Source organism: Cladophialophora psammophila (genome assembly GCF_000585535.1).
Source record: "Cladophialophora psammophila CBS 110553 chromosome Unknown aczJe-supercont1.24, whole genome shotgun sequence".
Taxonomy (NCBI): Eukaryota; Fungi; Ascomycota; class Eurotiomycetes; order Chaetothyriales; family Herpotrichiellaceae; genus Cladophialophora; species Cladophialophora psammophila.
Genome location: NW_006912945.1, coordinates 63,118 through 83,975, shown reverse-complemented (window position 1 = coordinate 83,975; position 20,858 = coordinate 63,118). Strand labels below are relative to the sequence as shown.

General features: G+C 50.9%; 7 protein-coding genes across 7 annotated transcripts; 2 read left to right on the top strand and 5 right to left on the bottom strand.

Annotated features, from left to right (window-relative positions):
• Positions 1–453: 453 nt before the first annotated feature.
• A1O5_11147 (uncharacterized protein) lies at positions 454–1,092 on the bottom strand (the record flags this gene model as incomplete). Its single annotated transcript, XM_007751720.1, has 2 exons — positions 454–997; positions 1,061–1,092. 2 exons carry the CDS (start codon positions 1,090–1,092, stop codon positions 454–456), a joined length of 576 nt encoding a protein of 191 aa, XP_007749910.1.
• A 2,534-nt stretch (positions 1,093–3,626) lies between these two features.
• A1O5_11146 (uncharacterized protein) lies at positions 3,627–5,734 on the top strand (the record flags this gene model as incomplete). The annotated part of the gene is made up of 7 exons (XM_007751719.1): positions 3,627–3,823; positions 3,873–3,971; positions 4,082–4,346; positions 4,397–4,530; positions 4,582–4,988; positions 5,037–5,247; positions 5,302–5,734. 7 exons carry the CDS (start codon positions 3,627–3,629, stop codon positions 5,732–5,734), a joined length of 1,746 nt encoding a protein of 581 aa, XP_007749909.1.
• A 1,007-nt stretch (positions 5,735–6,741) lies between these two features.
• On the bottom strand, positions 6,742–7,755 carry A1O5_11145 (uncharacterized protein; the record flags this gene model as incomplete). The annotated part of the gene is made up of 1 exon (XM_007751718.1): positions 6,742–7,755. The coding sequence occupies one exon, from the start codon at positions 7,753–7,755 to the stop codon at positions 6,742–6,744; it is 1,014 nt and encodes a 337-aa protein (XP_007749908.1).
• A 488-nt stretch (positions 7,756–8,243) lies between these two features.
• A1O5_11144 (uncharacterized protein) lies at positions 8,244–10,633 on the bottom strand (the record flags this gene model as incomplete). Its single annotated transcript, XM_007751717.1, has 2 exons — positions 8,244–9,572; positions 9,626–10,633. The coding sequence occupies 2 exons, from the start codon at positions 10,631–10,633 to the stop codon at positions 8,244–8,246; spliced, it is 2,337 nt and encodes a 778-aa protein (XP_007749907.1).
• A 1,543-nt stretch (positions 10,634–12,176) lies between these two features.
• On the top strand, positions 12,177–13,200 carry A1O5_11143 (uncharacterized protein; the record flags this gene model as incomplete). Its single annotated transcript, XM_007751716.1, has 4 exons — positions 12,177–12,458; positions 12,522–12,761; positions 12,819–12,897; positions 12,947–13,200. 4 exons carry the CDS (start codon positions 12,177–12,179, stop codon positions 13,198–13,200), a joined length of 855 nt encoding a protein of 284 aa, XP_007749906.1.
• Positions 13,201–13,485: 285 nt separating this feature from the next.
• A1O5_11142 (cyclohexanone monooxygenase) lies at positions 13,486–15,432 on the bottom strand (the record flags this gene model as incomplete). Its single annotated transcript, XM_007751715.1, has 2 exons — positions 13,486–14,998; positions 15,050–15,432. The coding sequence occupies 2 exons, from the start codon at positions 15,430–15,432 to the stop codon at positions 13,486–13,488; spliced, it is 1,896 nt and encodes a 631-aa protein (XP_007749905.1).
• Positions 15,433–16,452: 1,020 nt separating this feature from the next.
• A1O5_11141 (L-aminoadipate-semialdehyde dehydrogenase) lies at positions 16,453–20,697 on the bottom strand (the record flags this gene model as incomplete). Its single annotated transcript, XM_007751714.1, has 1 exon — positions 16,453–20,697. One exon carries the CDS (start codon positions 20,695–20,697, stop codon positions 16,453–16,455), a length of 4,245 nt encoding a protein of 1,414 aa, XP_007749904.1.
• Positions 20,698–20,858: the final 161 nt, after the last annotated feature.

Genomic DNA, 20,858 nt, shown 5'->3' with positions numbered 1-20,858 from the left:
TTGGCAGTTGACAGTGCTAGTCGTGTGACATTCTTTGCAGTTTGAAGAGAGTATTCCATGATTTCTGATACCGTCTATTATTCCTGAGCATCCTTTGTGTCCTGTTCCACTCCTCAACGCCACCGCCGTGCTAGGCGCTCGTTACCCTAGCCGCTGCCTCTCTGTGGGTGGTGTTTGTGGTGATATTGTTTTGCCAGCGCCGACTAGAAAGGCAGTCTCGACTACCGACCTACCGGACAGGCCGCTGTACGTTGTTGCTCGTGCATGCTGAACCCAGAAGTGCTCCGTTACAGTATGGCCTACGTAACTCTCTATTTCGACTCAGAGTAAGGAGACCATCTCCAAGAACATCAGTTGCCCTGGAGTTCTATTCATCCCACCCGCTGACGTCTACTCCATTCCCCAGAAACCAGACTCCACTCGGTCTTTCAGTGTCAAATTAGACATCGCGGACTACAACTTGAAGGGTTCTGGCGGCTGACGCAAGAAGACCTTGTCGTGGAGACATGTCACACACACCTTGCCGTCTTGGATAATCTCGCCCTTCATGTTGACGAGGGTTCTACCACCCGCTACCAGCTCGCAGACCACCCTCACCGTCGCGCCCTCCACGACCGGTCGGAGATAGGTCATGTTGATGTTGCGACTAACGTGTCCGACGTCCATGAATCCCGGCCTGGCACCTGCGACCAGCGTTGTCGTGGTCAGGTTGTCCAGGATCGTGCAGGCGGCGCCTCCGTGAAGTTTTCCGCCCTTGTTGCAGAGATGCGGGAGGATTTCGAGCTCCCATTCTGTCCGGGTCGGGGAGACGGAAATGCAGCGGACGTTGTTCCTCAGCGCGTACGCGTCGAAGCCGTCGAAGTTCGGGTCCTCCAGGAAATTCTTCTGGTACTCAATCACCCGCTCTCTCAGGGGCAGCGAGAAGTCAATCCCCTTCATCACATATCGGGGATCCATAGACTTTTCGGCGCGTGTTGGATCAGAGTATGCAGAGGAACTGCACAGGACTGGTTAACAGGCGGCCTGGCAATCTTGTGGCGGGATAAGACCATATACCTACACCTGTTGGCTGGTTGCTCTGCTGGCCGCCATCTCTCGTTCCTGGCTCAGTCTTTGTTCGCTGTTCTAAAGACACTTCGATGATTAAGTCGAGGGTAAAATACGATGTCGTTGTTGAGTATACGAGCAGACCTAGGATTTTAGTCGAGGCCCAATAGCAACTTGGCAACTGCCCATCAAGTGTAATTTGGAGCGCTTATTAGCTACAGAGCTCAGTTCGAAGATAAAAAATGTCCTCGACCAATAGTTAACGGAGTAATTTCATCCAGCGACATTCGGCTGGCTACCCCTACCTATTTAGGTGGTGGAGGCCCACCGCAAAGGGGCCATCAAGGGAGCCAGGACCATGGGCGGTTTTGTTGTAAGTGACCGAGTCAATTTGCCCGTGTCAATTTCTCTTCCTCGGCGACTCACTCATTCACTACTTACCTCTCCCTTCCAAGCGAGATCCATCGATCAATACTCCTCCGTAGTCCGGACTCCGCAATATCGATCTATCTATCTGCTCCCTTGCGGGGAAAGGCGTTTAGGTACATTGCAAATGGTGGTTGGCTTGCCCCAGGTAGACTCTACTGCAGAAACAATCCCAGATGAGAAAGGTTTATGGCGTGCGTTTTCTTTCTTTGCCTTTTTCTTTTCAAATCGTGAATGCCTATACAACACAGTCGCTAGTTACCTTCTCAAAAGTGACTGCCGAAACAATTTGGTGGATTGTTTGGAGTTGCAGACCGTGAAGCAAGTGAGAAGTACATGATGAAGAGATTGTGCCCTCCTCATCTATGGCATGTGCTTCGTTCAGGCATTTGCTTGCCGAGTTTGCCGAGGGTTGGCCTCCTAAGCTAGCGACGACAGCCTTGCCTCGGCTTTGGCACAAAAAGTGTCTCCCAGCTATTTCTGTGGGCGACTGGGACGCCACCGAGGATATGAACATCTTCGAGGACAGCAAGAATTCTCCTTGGAATATATCATACACACGGCGAGACCGCCAATGCCACGCCCGGCGAGCATGGCCACGAGGCTCTGTAGCCTAGCTTGCATGCTGTCGTCAATTAATGCAAGCAAGCATGCTCATATAAATCGTTCCGGGATATCTCCGGACAGCGAGCTGAGCGATTTCGAAAGGACTTCGTACTGTACAGTAGCACAGCTATTTCGCTTAATATGACTTATAAGAGTCTAGCGCCTCCAAGGTTAGGCGACGTCAGTTTCCAAGCAACATCCCCCATACGAGGTACGAAATCCGTCTATTCTCGCTGTTTTAGACCTCGCCCCCGCCTTCTTTATAGTTGACATCTCTCAGGCCACGAATACTGTAGGTCGTCTGTTTCCACCTCGCCGTGACCCTGCGAGACCCAGGAAGGAGACCTTACCACTATGACTCTACGCGTTTAGCACTTCGTCTACGAACTTGTTCACCCGTTCCAAGTTCTGATGGAGCTGATGACGGTGGAAGGTTGTAGACTAGTTCTGGGGAGTCCTCGGACAAAGGATCGCGGCGAGCTCGATCGGGCCTCGTTCTCAGAGGTAGTTGAGATGAGATAGGCGGCGACGAGATCAGGCATCGGGAACATTGAATTATGTATACGATTTGTACAAAGTGTGATGAGCGGAATCGAGCGCCAGCGGAATTTGGTGGTCGCGTGTGCTATGAAGTCCTTTCGCAGTCGCTCAGGTCGCTGTCCGGAGACATCCGGTACCTTCCTATCTGGTGACAGCTGGTGGGCCGCCTTAAACCTCTACCCCAAACCACCACGGCTCCATCGAATGCGCCCATCCTCCACCTGCTCCACAGTAATCTTGCAACTGTGGGTTCGGAGCCTCGCACCCCCCATAGAATGCGTGGAAGCTCCCGCAGAAGCTCCACGGCACAGGGCACTAACCCACTCGCCACTACCAGTACGACATTCTTATCTTTGCCAATTCGCTGGTGCAAGCATTTCTGGAAACAGTGCCGTAAGTAGGGTCACTACCGTGTGGAGAGCATAGGCAGCGAATCCCGCAGGCTTTAGGCACCCGCGAGGCAAATGGATTTGGATTAAGCTGAATCGACGTTTCTCTGTGTCCGTCTGGCCACCTTTGCGCGCCTTTTTTTACTAAGTACATATTTTGCGGGCTAGCGGCGGTCATTATCACGAGAACACGCACTTGGATCTGCGATGAACAGCCGCGGCCCTCATTTTGTCAACGTGGTAGTCAGAAGATCTGGAGAAGCCCGATCACGATGGCAACGCCACATCGGTTAGCGCAAGCGACTTGCCTCCGTTGTTCGTCCGCCCAGAAACGACCTAAACATCTCGGCAACGCCTAGTCAGGCCCCGCGCAATGAGCGCGCGCCGGCACGATGTCACCTTGCTGTAGCAATCACCAATGCGTTTTGTGGTCGAACCCGGGATCTGTGCCGCCCGATCCACTCTCCAATCGACAGTGGACGCCTAGCTAAGCTCCAGGGTGCCTATGGAGCTTAGGGTGCTTGTGGTCCATGCGAAGCTTGGTGGTTTAAAACCGGGGTCACCGCGATCTTCAATCTTCTACCTCTCTTTTCCCCTTCTCTGTCGTCTGTCGTCAAGATGAGTCTCAAGAACGAAACCAATACGCGCGCTGAGAAGGATGGCATCGATATTCCGGCCTATGAGCCGGCCACGCTCTCTGCGCATGCACATGGCCGGCAGTTCAGCATCGACCCAGAGGATCGTGCTATGGTGGAAACTGATGTGAACATGCTTCACCGCGATCTCAAGGGCAGACACATGCAAATGATTGCCATGTAAGTTGAATTACCGAGTCCTCAAATGCATACTAATCGACACTTTTAGTGGTGGCGCAATTGGTGCTGGTCTATTCATTGGTTCTGGCAGTGCTTTTCAGACTGGTGGACCTGCTTCTGTGCTTCTTGGTTTCATCATTATTGGTTAGTTATACTCTGCAAGAATTGCGATGCAATAGAGCTAACGCCTTTTTAGGTGTCATGGTGTATGTTTCCTGGATATTGGAAGACTTTGTCCTCAGCTGACATATCATTGAGCTACCTCATGATGCAGGCTCTCGCCGAATTGTCCGTCATGTATCCGATTAATGGGGCCTTCACGATGTACATCTGTCGCTTCGTTGATCCCTCCTTAGGGTTTGCTTGCGGCTGGGAGTACGCCATCAGTTGGCTGACCGTCCTTCCCTTTGAAATTTCAGCTGCCTGCAATATTATTCACTACTGGCCAGGATCAGAGGGTATCAACAATAGTGCTTGGATCGTCCCGCTGCTGGTTGCCTTGGTTGCTATTCAGGTTTTTGGTGTGAGGGGTTATGGCGAGGCAAGTTCACCGAAAGCTTTCTGGAGAATGAGCTAATTGAACAGGTCGAATTCGTCCTCAGTATAATGAAGATCATCGCCTGCATAGGCTTCATGATCCTTGGAGTCATAATCAACTGTGGTGGCGTTCCAACAGACGACAGAGGCTATATTGGTGCAAGATACTGGTAATTTCATACATGGAGTGTCTACCGGGCGAGGCTGATGGTTCGAAACAGGCACTCGCCTTACTCGGCATTCCTCAATGGCTTCCACGGCTTCTGCAGCGTCTTCGTCACCGCGGCGTTCGCCTACACTGGCACAGAGCTGACCGGACTGGCTGCTGCGGAAACGGCCAACCCGAGAAAGGAGATTCCGAGGGCCTCGAAGCAGGTCGTGTGGCGTATCGCTATCTTCTACGTTGTCAACCTTTTCCTTGTTGGTTTGATCGTACCGGAGAACAGTCCCTTGTATAGTGGTGAAGGCTCCACATCGCGTCACTCACCTTTTGTCATTGCAATTCAGCTTGCTGGCATTAAGGTCCTCCCATCGATTTTCAATGCTGTCATCTTGATCGCTGTCATGAGCGTTGCAAACTCTTGCACTTTTGGCTCGACTCGAACAATTCAGGCTCTCGCTGCAAATGGTGCGTGCACGATTCCATAATTCTCTACGACGCTAATTTTCTGCTTAGGCATGGGTCCTAAGATACTGGCCTACGTTGACAGAAAGGGTCGTCCTATGTCTGTGGTCATTCTCCAACTTCTTTTCGGTTGCCTAGCATTTATCAACTTGGCAAAGAATGGCGGAACAATCTTCAATTGGCTCCTGTCATTGTCGGGTCTTTCTATCCTCTTCATCTACGGCAGCATCGCTCTAGCTCATATTCGCTTCCGTGCGGCCTGGTAAGCAACTGAACGCACTGTCCACTGTGCTCCTCGGTGACTGACCACTTACAGGGCTGCTCAAGGTCATTCCTTGGACGAGCTCCCTTTCAGGGCCGCTTTCGGCGTTTGGGGCTCGTGGGTGTGCTTGCTCATCAACGTTGTCAGCCTCATCGCTCAGTTCTACGTCGCACTGTATCCAATCGGCGGCCCCTACCTGGATGCCAACACCTTTTTCCAACTCTACCTCGCTGGTCCTCTGCTCATCTTCCTATACCTTTGTTGGAAGGTCTACAGCTGGTTCGTCCGGCCATCTGACCGCCCATTGTTTATCAGATTGAAGGATATTGATATCTACACGGGCATGAGAGAGGGTCAGCGAACCATGGTCAGTGGCCCAGGCGTCTCGGAGGAGCAGAGGCGCGCTAGCATCCTTGAGATGCAGGAAGAAACGAAGAAGAGAGGTCCTAAGGATTATATCATGGCTGGTATTAGAAACCTCATCTAAACCGTCAAGAATCAGGACCAATCTTCATGTACAAGACAGCAATGTGTAGTCGCTACGAATGGGTACCGGTGATGGAGGGTGGAGTCAGTGTCGACGTGCAGTTGTGTTCGGAGTAGTCAGAGGCACGACGAACGAAGAAATGAACAATTCAGACTGTGCACCACTTCTCTTGCATCGCTGCTCCATTTTTTCTCGAGCTGATATTGAACTGGGGCGAGGCTACTAGCCATGGGCATCAACTCGTACGGCGGTGGGCATAGCCTCTTCACAGCACGCACACTCAGCCGAAGGAAGTTCTCTCTGTTCGTAACTTGATTGATTCCTTGATTTTTCATTCTATGAATGATAGTCCCCGAGGACTATATAAGAAGAGCCTTAGTCTAGTGTCGACGCCCCAGCCAATCATAAAGCTATCCACCACTTCAAACTTCTCCCATTACAATATTAGAAGCTGAAATCAGACATGGCTAGCTATCTTCAGCGGTCAGATGCGGGCATTATTACACAGTTTTCCACTAGCCGATGTCTTCACATGCTCAGTTGCACTATAATCGATTATAAAAGGTGCACGGGCGGTGGTAAGCCCAAAGAGAGCGTCGCGCAGATTTTCTTACCTGAGCCACCAAAGTTTTTGGACTGGACTTCAAAAGCTGCCGGGTTTAGCCCAGTAGCCACAGTTTTCTTGTCAGCAAAGCAAAGCCCTGAAAGCAACGAGAGTCACCTTTAGTGGTCCATTGGGTCTGGAAGTAGTGCTTATTGTAATCAATCTGCGTGACTAGATGGTCTGATTTAGGGAGACTCAAACCTCATTGCATGTCGAACTATGATGGCGGAAATGTAGACCGATCAAGGTTTCAAGAAAAGACATGGAGAGACTTCATATATCCGCCCGACGGATCTTCCCTTCTTTCCAAACCAGATATCTACGAATAAGTGCAGCCTCGTACCCTGATCATAAACAGACTTGGCCTATAGTTGTTTAGGTCCAACCCACGTTTCGCTCAGGCTCAGTACTTGCTACTCGGTGTGAAAATATCCTCTTTGCTCGATGTTTCAGCACGCATCTTGAACATAGAGCGGATCCACTCACCTAGCATTTTCTTCTCCTCGCGGCTCAAACTCAATCGTTTATCATTTCCCATGATGTCCTTTAAATGGCGTTCATAACCGCTTTCGACTTCGCGGAATTTTCCTCCGTTGATGAAAATCGTATTGCCATTGTAATCCTCGTTCGCACAGAGGAAGACGGCCGCCAGAGCACAGTCGTCGCTGGTGTTCATGGGTATGCCGCTCTGCCAGAGCTTTGGTACAAGATCAGGCAGCGTCCGCAGGGCCGGCGTATCTGTGATTCCAGGCGCAATGCTGTTGATGCGAATATTCCAGGTCTTGGTCAGTGGCCGCAGAGCCCTCATCAGGCCGACCATGCCGTGTTTTGCAGCCCCGTAGACGGGAATACTCTCAGCCACGTAGCCTGCCCTCGAGACCGTCGACACGATCACGCCGCCCTGAGGCACCTGCCGCCGCATGTAGTGCATGGCTAATTTCACAGTGTACATCTGCCCGATCAAGGTGACACTCAAGCAGTCGAATTTGGGCTTGACCGGGTCTCCGCTCTCGTCCACCTTGTCGAAGAAATCGCCCCTGTCCCCTATTCCCGCGTTCGGAATGACGATATCGATCCGGCTCCATTCCTTCACTGCACGCTTGAAGAGGCTGAGTAGGTCCTCCCAGCGACTCGTATCTGTCTGCATGTATAACACGCCCTCCACTGCCTCTCTTAGGGGCTGGACATCCCCAACCAGGACCTTCACGCCGGACGCAGCGAGCTTCTGGACGATGCTTAGCCCAATACCTGAAGAACCTCCCGTAACAACGGCGGTCTTCCCTCGGAGCTTGTCGCCTTTGATATTTGTTAGCCGAGAGAGGACGTGGTTGGCGATGGCTTCTTGTTTCTTGACATTGTCACCGCGAACAGGGAATGGCTTACCTATATCGGCTTCCGTGATGCTCAGATCAGTCATGTTGCCCGCTTACAATTACGTGATGCTTTTTTTCCAGACAACCCAAGAGTCCTCGACTTTCATCCAAGGACCGAGCTAATATGGTTCTTTCTTTGGCGTTCCCCGCTTATTAGGAGATTTTTGAAGCCCCTGATTCCAAGAAATCGACCTCGGGCCGAATGAAGTCTTTGCTTTTGCCTGGATTTCAAGTGCAGGCCGTCAAAAGGGAATGCTATCCTCGCTCTGTCGGCCCAGTGAAATGTGAAATACAAGACACCAATGCTCGGTACGTCGGCCACGAGTTCCATTATTAGGCGTGCTTCTCACTCTAGGTCAAGAAACGTCCTAAAATGACCATATATCCACACTTATTACTTTAATTCCAACGAGGCAACGCTTGAAGGGGAGCCGGTTCGGTTATGCTTTGGTTGTCGCACCCAATGAAACATCTTCGTCTCGGCCGGGTGTCAAGTTAGCCAATTCATAATTGCGGTTATTGTTACAATGCTCTATGCCCAGGTGTAGCCGTTGAGATCAAAATCTAGCAATGCGTGCCCAGCGAGATTGAAATCTTCCTCCAGATTCCACTCGTACGACATTGGGGCTGGATAGCCGTTGGATGCGTTGCTATCCTCGGCCCCGGCATTGCTGACTTCCAAGGTGCTACCAGATAGCGATTGATGATCTATTTCACTTCTTTGCTCCAAGTTCGTGTGTGTCAGTGTCGTGGTTGATGGCTGGGTGTAACCAGAACTCAAGGCCGGCACTGACCGAGATGTCCGACCTTGAAAACCTGTTCTAGCATCCTGCATTTTTGCTACAACCTCCTTCATGCTCGGAGCCATATCAGCAAGCAATTTCGAAACTTTGATACACACATCCACCTTTTGCAGGCAAGTTTTGCGCATGTTTACGTCCGCAGAGTTAGCGTCCCGAAAAAAGGTCGAGGCAGCCAGGCAGATATTGATAAGGGAAGAGGGAGGCAAAAATTTGGCCAATCCACAGTTGAGTAGCCCTTCCAGTATTTCAGCCGTTTCGTTTGCTGCCTGGCGCAGGAAGCACCGACTGTAGTCGGTCGGTGGACAGCGGTCGGTGACTGAGTCTGGGCTGACATGCTCGGATATATCGTCCATAAGCATACCGTCCCTGTGGACGAGGAAATGTGCAGCGCAGTAAATCATCTCAAGCACAGATATAGCCCACGTCACACCCCGTTGACTCCCGCCTCTGCCGTCTCCGAGCACATTTTTGCTATTTAGCTCAATGGGAATCTCTGACCGCCAGCGGTAAAGGTCTTGGACCATATATTCTCTGAGAAATGGCAATGGGTTGGCGCGTGGCTGACCATCCCAGGGCGAAAGATCCTCGTGGATATTGCGCATGATGCGATAAATGTGCCAGCAAAGTTTGGCCTTCAAGATGCAGATGGTCGCGAGTGCTGGAGGAAGTGGATCGAAGGCTTGTTGAGTTTGGGAAGCCATGCTATCGATACTGGGAGCTCCATTTTCCTCCAAACCAAGATCGCTCATGTTCAGCATTGGCGTGCCAAACGGCCACACTCGCGGTGGTTGACCTATGGACATGCAAAGGTCGCACTCTTTCATTAGAATACTCCACCACAATATCCGGCGAAGATTCCGCTTCCGCTGCTGCTTGGCTGGATTCATCAGGCTGGCAGGTTCAGACCGGTGCAACTTTAGAACATGCGCTTGAGCAATGGCAGTGCCGAGCCAGTAAGTGGCGTCCTTCAAGTTGCTTCTGCTGGCCCATCCGATGAGAAAGAGCGATGCCTGACAGATGACGATGCGATCTTTCTCAGTCTCCAATTCAAAGAGAGTCTGGTTCATCAAGTCAGATTTCGCATTCCTCAAAGTATGGCTCCCATTCTCACCTTTGCCTTCTCGTAAAACGTTTGTCTGGCCGTAGTCTTACTCATGTAAGCCTGCCGGAGAACGATGTCACTTTCAACGGCTCCCACCCCGGCAAACATGACTGCGTGAAAGAGAAGCAAAGACACCCTTTGCCCTGGTTTCTTACCAAATATTACACTTCGGAATGTTGGCAGATCCAGTACCGGTAGGAGTGGATGCACAAACTCGGTAAATCTGTCCATTATCACTCGTTGAAGTTGCTGGGGCGGCAAGACAAAAACCGCCCTCTGCCTCAAGAATTCTAGGTCGCCAGAACCGCGCAGAGGGAATGCTTCAATAAAATCTGGTAAAGCTCCTGAGTCACTCTGGGGAAGTGGCGGTGGTGAAGACGGCCCTGAAAGCAGACCTTCATTTCTGTCGAGGGAGCTTTCATCTTGCGGAGCAGTATGATTTGGAATCGAAAGCTCTGGCTGCTCCGATAATGACAGGATGAAGCCGTGTGACTCGGAGGTCCTGGCTACTGGCTCACTACGAGTCGCCTTAGATTGCCGCAAATTCCTGAGGCTAGCGTCTGGGCGATTGCTATCGCGATCTTCCCATTCATCCGGTGAGCGTCTTGTTTCTTCAGGTGTGTCGGGAGGCTGCTCAACCATGAATGCCCCTTCTCCGACTATGACTGTCGACCGAGCCTTTGCGTTTGCGTTTCGATTTGCATCAGAGTTCTCTGAAGTTTGCAACGCATAGTGCTCGGTAGTTTTATGACCGCGACGCCTGCATTTCATGACTCTGCATTCAGCACCGTCCAGCAAACAATTTGTGCAATAGCCCGCTTTGTGTGTTACATCACATCTGACCTTGCGCGAGCGACAGCGCAGACATGCCTGGGTAGCTCGACGATGAGTGGCTCCTTTCTTCGCGCGAGATTGCGCTCCGGACACATCTATGACTTTGCTTTGTGACGCGACTCTCAGCCGATCTGAAACCGACAAAGGCGACGAGGTTGATGGTGGCGATTCCGCTGGATGCATGGTTGGCAGTTCGGTGTTTGAGGTCGCGATCTCAGGGAACTTTGAATGTTTCGTCTTTTCATGTGAAAAAAGAGTCTTGCAGTCGATAGTTAGAGTTATCCTCGGGCTAAGATCGATCTTGCACCATCTTGAGAATGCGGGGATTGTCGGCTACGAAAGAAGTTCCACCGGAAATTGGAGACCTACATTCCTGTTTCGGCTAGCGTCGCTCCGCACTGTGTTTAGTGGTGCAAGGCTCTCCTGCTCACAGCCAATCAACGCGAACTCGCACGTAGCCACGCCAAAGCAAGGCTGCATATAACACGACGCCAAAGATCCACCAAGGGGCTGGGGCGGTCTATTTAAACACGGTCTGACACTGTTCTGTACGTCGAGCTGAGACGAGTGAAATGAATCATCGGATGTAGGTGCTGATTTTGCAGAAATCCCTTCAGATTCACGCGTGGATAGCCGGTTTACTTGGTGAGCAAAAGGAAGATCATACTCTGGGCGAAGACGATATTATTCAATCAAGAATATTTCGATAACAGCATACCAGTTGTACAGCAACGATGGTAGCTTGCCGCTCGCTCAATCCACGGTTTCTGGGTGACTGTTGACGAAAACCATAAGTACTCTGCTATAACCGTCCATCCACCTTGCTGAACTTACCATTGTGACTTCCACTAGTAATTACCAACGATATTCATTCAGAAACCCCAGTTGCTCTCTGTGACTGATTGGCAAATATCCTCTTTTTCAAGGAGTTCCAGAATTTGCGCCCTGCGATTTGTTTCGTGTACTTGCTAGCCGAGACTGTCTGTCTTCTATCCACACTGCAATAGTTACTGAAATGCCGATAGTTGGTTGGATATCGTGTTTCCACATGGGAACGGAGCAGAGGGTGCATTTCTTCACGATCTGGAGGACAGCTTCGAGCCCTTTTCAACCTCGAAGGGCTGGAGAGCGCACGGGTGCGATGGAGCGTCCGAGGACAAATTTCCTGAGGCCATTCCTTAATACAAATTGCGAGAAGTAGCCCCAGTGCCGCACCAGCGGCGAAAGGTTGTCCTGCGCCAGCCATTCACCTCCATTCAGGTATTTCAAATCTAGGATATGCAATGGTAGATAGATCAAATTTGTTGGCAGTGATCTAGACTAAAGAGGGGGTTGCTGAAGGCGTTGCTGAGGGCGGCCGCGGCTCGTCGGCTCGCCCTCGGCTATCTGGGGCGCAATGAGATGGCGACCAAGATATCAGACCTTTGGCGAGCATTGGATGCCCTTCCTGTCTGTTTGACCAGGTCTTCGGCATGTTTTGTCGTCCTCGTGAGCGTGTTGGTGAGCATGATTCGCCTACCCCACCTTCGATCCGGTTAACCCATTTCCCGCAGACCCTCGGTTTCTGTGTTGTCCATCAATGCGACCAGGCGAAAGCATATTCTGAGCATGCTCTCCAGGTTGATAACGTTGCGAAGGCAACAGGGCAAATGCCTGAAAGGAAACCCTAAGTTATCCTCCCTACTCGGGTACTCTGACTTCTTTCAGATTGTGGTCACTAAGCACAATGAGTTCCGTCAATGGTGACACGCGTAGCGGAGCTCCTGTGTGTCTTGTCACAGGAGGGGCATCTGGCATGGGACTTGCCGTGGTTGAGCATCTCCTGAAACTCGGCTGGAATGTAGCTATCGTCGACTACAACGAAGAAACCGGGCAAGCCGTGGCAAAATCATGCGGGCCCCAGGCTGTTTTCATCAAGGCAAACGTGGCAGACTATGAAGAGATAGCCGCCGCATTTGCTCGAACTTGGAAAGAGTGGAAACGCCTTGACGCAGTCTATGGTAATGCTGTATGACATAACTCTCCACCCACGGGTATATTCGCAGCTATGAAACTAATCACCTGCCTGCAGGGTATCGGCGACCGGATCAGCTTCTACGCCCAGCAGGAAGATCGAGAGGACGGCACGCCCCCAAAACCCAATACTGCTGTGATTGATATTGATCTCTATGGACCAATCTACTGTGCCTGGCTAGCATTTCACTATTTCCGCAAGAATCCAGACAAAGCCGGCAAACTCATCTTCACATCCAGCATGGCTGGAATCTATACCGGAAGTACAGTTCCGTTGTATTCGGCTGCAAAATCTGGAGTAAACTGCGTGTCTCATCCTTGAAGGGAATTGTGACTGACTGACTGACTCTTACAGGTCGTCGGACTGACGAGGTCCTTAGGCCAACGGCTCAAAGAAATCGGAGAGCCTATCACTGTGAATTGCATATGCCCAGGTAATTTGCATGCATCCCCGGTAACGCTCACAATTACTCATTCTGCCAGGTCTTGTCCACACGGCCTTGACGAAGATCTACTCCTTCACATGCCCAGAAGAATATGTCACCCCTGCTTCCACCATTGTCAAGGCTTTCATGAGTTTTATTGACGATAGTAGCTTAACCGGGCAGGCGGCTGAATGCAGCGGCGAAAACATTCATTACAGGCAGAGACCAGAGTTCAGTGATAACAAGGCAGCTTTCATCTGCGGCGGTGGATTAGGTGAAGCCATGGCTAAGCTGAATGTTAAACTCTACTGATGTTGCTCTAAGTGGGACGCGGTCAACATTCGAAAATGATATCACTCATGGGAGATATAAATTCCTGATAGTCAGATTGCCACTATTCGACCATTCCCTGTAGACACAACGCCATGATGTAAAGTCAGAGAGCTTTGGGGTAAAAGCCTCGGGAAAGGACGTATCCATGACGGGTCCACATTTAAAGTTCCCAATTCATGTATCATTGATGCAGCTGCTAGTCACTCCCAGAAGATTACCGACACAAACTATCAAATCCACACCCATTCGCCCAGCCAGCTCGGTCTAGGATCTGTCAGATTCCGGATAAAACGTTGTTGCGAGACCTTCGAGCTTGCCGGCCTCTCGCCATTCCCTCAGCATGTTAATGACCCACAATGCACTGCCTCCGTACCATTGATTCTTCGCCAGCTTCCGGGTAATTTGGCCCTCGTTGTTATAATATCCAGGCGTACATTCCATGTGGAAGGCCCTCGAGTTCACGCCCGACTCGATGATCGTCTCGACCCACTTGTCCTCGGCCTCTTGAGTCGGCTCGATCGACCGGATGTTTCTCTTCTGGCATTCCGCAACGACGTACGCGAGATGCTCTGCTTGGATGGCGGTGGTATGTAGGAAGTTCGCAGTCACGAAAGCCTGAAGCGTCGTAATCATGAAGAAGTTCGGGAAGTCTTTGCTGACCCAGCCTTGGAAGGTACTGGGCCCATCCGAGAATTTCTCTCCCAACATTTTCCCGTCACGACCATAGACCTCCATTCCAGCACGGTGGCTCCAGCTGGTGGCACGCTCAAATCCTGTGGCATAGATCAAGCAGTCGATCTCGAACTCCTCCCCGTTGGCGACCACACCTCTCTCAGTCAGGCGCTCTATGCCCTGGCCTTTGGTATCGACAAGTTGCACGTTGGGAAGATTGAAGGCCGCAAGATATTCGTCATGGAAGCAAGGTCGCTTACAAAACTGATTATAGTAGGGCTTCAAGCTCTCGGCCGTCGCATGGTCCTCGACTATCGTGTTGACACGTTTGCGGATCTGTTCCATCTTCTGGAAGTCAAGGATCTGTCTTCGTTTTGCCATCTCCTCTTTACCCATCGCCCCCGCTGCTTCTCGGGATGGATACAGGTTGCGAATTATGTCTGTCCATCCGTCATTGACCAAGTCGATATCTTGGTGCCCGCCGCAAACGATCGTGTTGAAATTGTCCATTCGCTCTTTCTGCCATTTGCCTGTGAGGGATTTCGCCCATTCTGGATCGGTAGGTCTGTTGTTTCGTACGTCAATGGAAGAGGGCGTCCGCTGAAATACGTAGAGTTTCTTGCACCAAGGACCAATATTTGGCACAATCTGGACGGCGGTAGCCCCTGTACCAACAATCGCAACTCGCTTATCGGTAAGATTGACTAGGCTTCCCCCGGTGGCGTCGCCGCCAGTGTACTGATAATCCCAGCGGCTGGAATGAAAACTGTGGCCTTTAAACGTCTCGATTCCGGGAAAGCCAGGAAGTTTCGGTCGATGTAGCGACCCGGCAACGCCTACGACGAAACGTGCTTGGATCTTGTCGTTGTGATTCGTTTTGATCGAATAAGTAGCACTGTCTTCTTGCCAGTGTATGCTTAGAATCTCAGTTTTGAAGATAGCCTTTTCGTAAAGTCCGAGTTCTCTTGCAAGTTTCTGTGCGTGCCCTAACAACTCGGGCCCTCGCGCATATTTTTCTTTTGGGACATATCCAACGTGATCCAACATGGGCATGTATACGTAGGACTCGATATCACATTGTACTCCTGGATATCGGTTCCAATACCTGGAAAACCATTAGAGCTGGAACTAGTCATAAGACAGTAAGTGTACTCACCATACTCCCCCGAAGTCTGCGCCTTTCTCAATGATCTTGAAATCTTCAATTCCGTTTTCCTTAAGATTGTGCGCCATTAATTCCCCTCCATATCCAGCGCCAATAATCACCACTTCGGTAGTGATGTCTAACGGTTCGCGCACGTCATTTTGACCCGCCCATGGATCATCGAGGTAGTGAGACAGAGAGCCTTCAATTGCCCGATACTGCTCTACTCCATTAGGATTGGCGCGGATACGTTTTTCCCGCTCAGCAAGATATCTGGCCTTAAGAGCGTCCGGATCGAATCCCAAATCGTCTTTAACTTCCTTAATCGTGAGGTTGCTGGACTTGGTAAGAATAGGCTCAGCTACAGGAGCAACAGAAAGCGTTTCGACAGCCATTATGCTCTAACGAGAGATGAATGAAGATTCCACATATGTGGATGATACTGATGCACAAAGGAAGATATACCAAGACTTCCAAGTATCGTAGGTTCGGAATTGTCAGGAGAGGAGCAGGACGAGAATGTTAACCGTGTACATCCTCGGTCTTAACGAAACAAGCAGGTGCATAAGCTGTAGATAGCCGTATCACCGGCAGCTTTCCCTCCAAATCTGGTGGGACACAGCCATCATGTTCTGGGCCTCGGATGGTGATTGAATATATGTATAGTGGAAGGAGGGTGGTTCCATCAGCTACCTTCATTTTTGAACCAGTCAAAACTTTGAAACACGGACGAAGGACAGGGATCGCAACCCCAGCAGACGGTTGTTGGATAATCTTAGTCGAGTACAGAAGCCCTCCTGCACAGGGTTAGGCTTCTCAGAGGTACCTGTGAATGCTGCGCAGGTCGCTCCAGGAAGCAACATGGTAGAAACAACGTCTGCAGGGAGCGACGCTGTGCATGGGCTTTCGAAGCTATTCCATTTGCGCTCCTCGGGCCTCGGGATGCCAGCTTAATACCCACTCTAAATCTGACGGCGCTCACTCATCAACTGTAGGAATATATGATCCCCAGAGACTTGGTTGGGGGCTTCCCTCGGCAGGATGTAGCTGTTCTTGTGATAGCGCAAAGAAGCACGCCATTCTGTGTCTGGTAAAGCTGATGGGGCTCTCAGACGGATGTGCGTATGCGACGCCAGAAGGGCATTGCCCAGGAAAGTGTGAGTGAAGGGCAAATGCTAGTTTCCCATAAGCTAAGTTTCAATGTCATCGATCGCCTTCTTCAAAGTCAAGGCCACAAAGTATTGTCTTCAGACAGATAGCATCCGGGAATATCAAGCCTGTCATCGGTTTTTCGAACTTGTCAGGACAGCTGCAATGGTATTTTGTTCTGGAAGGATGGACGCTTTTCCTCTTGGCCTTTGTGGCCTCTAACCCAGTCTATAACCATGTCAATAGCATCGGTATCCAAGCCCATCTCAAGCCAAGCCACCTCGCCCGCCAACGCTTACCAAAGCTCTGCGCTGTGCGTCCGATACAGTCAACTCCGGTAAGCTCTTGACGCCATCCTGATCCTTGGTAGCGTTCGGAGGCGGAAGGAACCCGATCTGGACCAGATAGGCCAGATATAGACCGATCTCTCGCTTTGTAACACCACTTCCCGCACTAACGTCCTCTCGAGTCCACTTCTCATCTGCGTAAAGCGCTTTCTCTGCATTGCTGTCATCTAGTTCTGGTGCCCGCGTATTCGAAGGGAGATCATTAGCGACAAACGTGAAGAGTGGCATGAGTGCAAAGTCGGCGTGTGTGCTCACGTAGTGCTCAAGCGATGAAGCCCAAGGAACATAATCCGTTAGGTTCGCCGTATATCCATAGGTCTGGAGTGCCGCAAGGTATTGATTGAATCGTAGTCTTGGGTGCCCCGTGATCTGAGCTACGTTGACTCCGTGAGAAGAGGGAGGATGGAACGCACATGCCACAACTGTTCGAGCAACATGGTTCACTGGGACCATGTTCACTGTGTTGTTGATGTTGGGTCGGGTACCAAGCTGAATGCAGCCCTTCAGCATCCGAATCAAAAAATCGTCGGTATTCGTGACGCCAGTCTTAGAGGAGCCAAGCACATAACCGGGTCTGATAATGCAGCCGCGCAAACCTCGTCGCCCGGCCTCCCGACAGAGGTACTCTGCTACCCATTTGCTCTGACCGTAGCCCGTACCTAGCCCTTTGCGGCTACCCATCAAGTCGTCCGCTTCACTAATGCCTTCGCCTCCAGCGGCGATAATACGTTCCGATTCAAAGACAAAGTGTTCGTGATCGAGGACGCTGGTGGAGGACACAAAAGCAAAACATTTGGGTTTGCCCTGCGCACATATCTTCATCGTTTCAATGGTGCCGAGAACGTTGGCAGGCTTGAGCATTTCGTATGTATTGATCCAATGGACTTGGGCTCCATTGTGGATGACAACGTCAACCTCTTCAACAATTTCTTTCCATCGTGCATCGGAAAGGCCCAGTCGCCTGGGCCCCAGTTCACCCGTAACACAGTGGACTCGAGACTGCCATGAATCATCCCAGACACCGTATGCCTCGCAGGTCGTTTTAATTCGGGATATTGCCGATGCGTCATCTTTGGCTCTAACCAGGACATAGATTTTCTTCACTTGAGGACCATTGCGGTCCAACAGGTCTTTCAAGATAAATGATCCCAAGAAGCCAGTCGCACCAGTAAGAAACACCACTGGCGCCGGAGGAATATCTGTAGATGCAGAGGAGAACGAAGAAGGCAGCGATTTGGCCATTTTGGGGGCATCATCGCCGTATTGATCTTCAGCCGTAACACCGTTGGATTGACCACTGTCTGCACCTCCATTTATCTCAACCGCTTCTCCACCTCCCAAAGAATCAGCAGCCCGTAAATGATCGATTACAGCAGCCATCTCCTTCAGCGTATGCCGGTTGTATATCTTGCTGATCGCCAGATTCACTCCAAGCGTTCTTCTGACCTGGTATGCAAGCTGCTGCGCTTTCATGCTTTCACCACCGATAGCGAAGAATGAGTCCGTTGGTCTAATGGTCCGCGGAATCAATCCTGGAACAAGCTTCGCCCAGATGTGTGCAAGCGCAGATTCCCCTTCCGTGAGCTGATGTAGCATGGAAGACTTGCGCCGTGTTCGAGCCGAGAGTATTCCTGCGTCCGGAAATGGCAGCTTTGGCCTGTCGACCTTCCCATTTGGATTCAAGGGCATTGCTTTCATTGGCACTATGACAGAAGGAACCGCGTATGCAGGTAGCTTCGTTCGCAGGTACTCTTGCACCTCGGTCTGGAGCACTTGAAACCGTTCCACCCTCCCAATCAGAGTTCCGTCGTCTGGAATGTCCTCCTTGCCCTTTTCCGCAAGGAATTGTGACCATGCCTTCATTTGCGGCACAATGTAGCTGACAAGTGTCTGTTCCTCAAACTTATCTCTTCGGACAAGCGTGACATTTTCGCGCACAAGAGGATGTCGAGACAGATGCGTATCGATTTCTCCCAGCTCGATCCGGAAGCCTCTAATCTTCACTTGATCATCAGCCCTGCCAGAGCATTCCACGTCTCCTGTTGGTGTGTAGCGGCCGAGATCTCCACTTCGATACAGGCGATCTCGAGGCCCGAGGTAATACTGCGCCCAAGGTTCATTCTTGTATTTCTGCTCAAACCAGGCTTTATCTGATTCCAGACCTTTTTCATGATCTGGAAACCAGTTATCCACGAATTTCGTCGCTGTAAGCTCAGGAGTTCCCAGATATCCTTCTGCAAGTCCTCCTGCTCGAATGTATATTTCTCCGATTTCGCCAACTGCACATAGCTTAGTGCGGTCAAAGCGGTTTATGACGAGCATCTGAACGTTATGCATTCCTCTGCCGACGGGGATGACGTCTTTCATTCCATCCAGGAAGCCATCATTTTCATTCCAAGAGGGTATCTCATAGAAGCTCACCGCTCTAGAAGTTTCCGTCGTGCCCCACATGTTGACGATGCGCACGTTAGGTGCTAGATTCTGTAGGGATCTGCAGTCCCTCTTGATCAAGATATCGCCCACGAAGAAAGCATGGTGAAGCTTCTCGAATTTTGCTGTTGCGCCTCCGACTAAAATCTGACCCATGGCTGGTGTCAGATGTGTCACTGTCGCGCCATATTCTTTCATCCACTCGGCTAGGAGCTCATTCTGAATGTCATTTTTGGATGGCACAAGAATCTGTGCGCCCAAGAATAGAGGCGTGAATATGTCTCTTTGAATCGGATCGTGTGCGATGCCGCTGAGCATGGTGAATTTATCTTTCTCAGATAAATTGAATCTCTTCGCCATCCAGTCGTAGTAGAATGCCAATGAATAATGGCGGCCCCTGACGCCTTTCGGTTTGCCTTCAGAACCAGAGGTGAAAGACAGAGTGGGCACGGAATCGGGTCCAACCACAACACCAGGACCTTTGGCTTTGAGACTCCGCGTAGATGCAAAAATATCCTTTCCAGCAACTTCGCCGCCCTGGAGAAAGCCATCATCGCGCAAACGCAAAGCCGGAACTTCTGTCTTGAGATCCAGGTTGTCATTTATGAAACCTCGCACCTTGTCCGACAGTTCGCCGGCATCTTGTGTGGCTTTATCTATGATGACAAGCGCCCTTGGTCTTGAGACGTCGAGGTAGATGTTTTGTCTGTCAGGTGGATAGGCGGGATCCAATACTGAAAACGTGCCACCAGCTTTTAGGGTGCCCATAATGGCAACTACTAGGTCAACTCCTCGATATGAGTATATCATGACGACATCGCCCCTCCCCAGGCCAGATTGGACAAGATGATGTGCCAGAATATTGGAGGATTCGTGTATTTGTCGGTAAGTAAATTCCCTTTCTGGGCCATCCTCAGATTTTGTCTCTATTACGCAAGTCCGGTCAGGATGAGCTTCAGCATTTGCAGCAAAGATATCGTGGATAGCGCCACGGAAAGACGACCACTCCATATCACTGGTTGGGTTGGGAAGAAGGGCTTGCTCCTGAGGGGTGGCGAACACGATCCCACCAACAGGAGCATTGACATCAACTGCGGCGTTTTCCAGCAGTCGTGTAATCTGGGCGAGAATACCGGCTACCCTTGCACTCGAGACAAGACGCTGGTTGTATCGCGCAACCAGTCGAAGGTCGCCTCCAGCCGAGCATGAATAAGTCAGCAAGAGGTCGGTTGTTTCAGCACCGCCGGGTAGACTAGCACCATCGTCATTGCTGTCGAAAGCAGCAAAACGAAACAGGACCGGCCTCTTTAGACTTGTCTGAATGTCTGCAAGAGGGACGACCCTCTCAGCCGCCTGCGCAGCCAGCTCTTGCACTGTTTTGAGCAGCTGTGAGAATGGCTCGGAGGCGGTAACAGCAGTTTTGAGAACGAACGGAGGACCGTTAGTTTTTACATTAGTGCCGATGCTGATATCCTCGTCGCCCGTTAGTCTGCTCACCAGAACAATGAGAGCTGTTTGAATGACAGCGGTGAATGAGGCGAGGCTGGACAGTGTCTTCAACGCATGTCTGGTAGTTGCCGGCGCAGCAAGGGACTCGACTGCTTCAATGGGCCTTTTGGGGACATTCTCCGCGGTAGCCTCAGGGTAGTCTCGGGTCAGCGGTGATATTGTTTGATCTTGCAAGTGCTGAGTCCACCAAGCTAGGCGCTCGTCTTGAGCAGTTCCCGTAGCCATTGCTGACAACAGGTGAGGAAAAGAACTGAGCCCCAAGTGAGTCAACCAGACTAGAGTCTCCAGACTTGAAAAGAAAACGGAAAAATTAGATTTTGCGGTAACTGGGTTCATGATCGACCGGAGAAGTGTCCGTCCGCCGATGCACGAGGATCTGTGGGCCT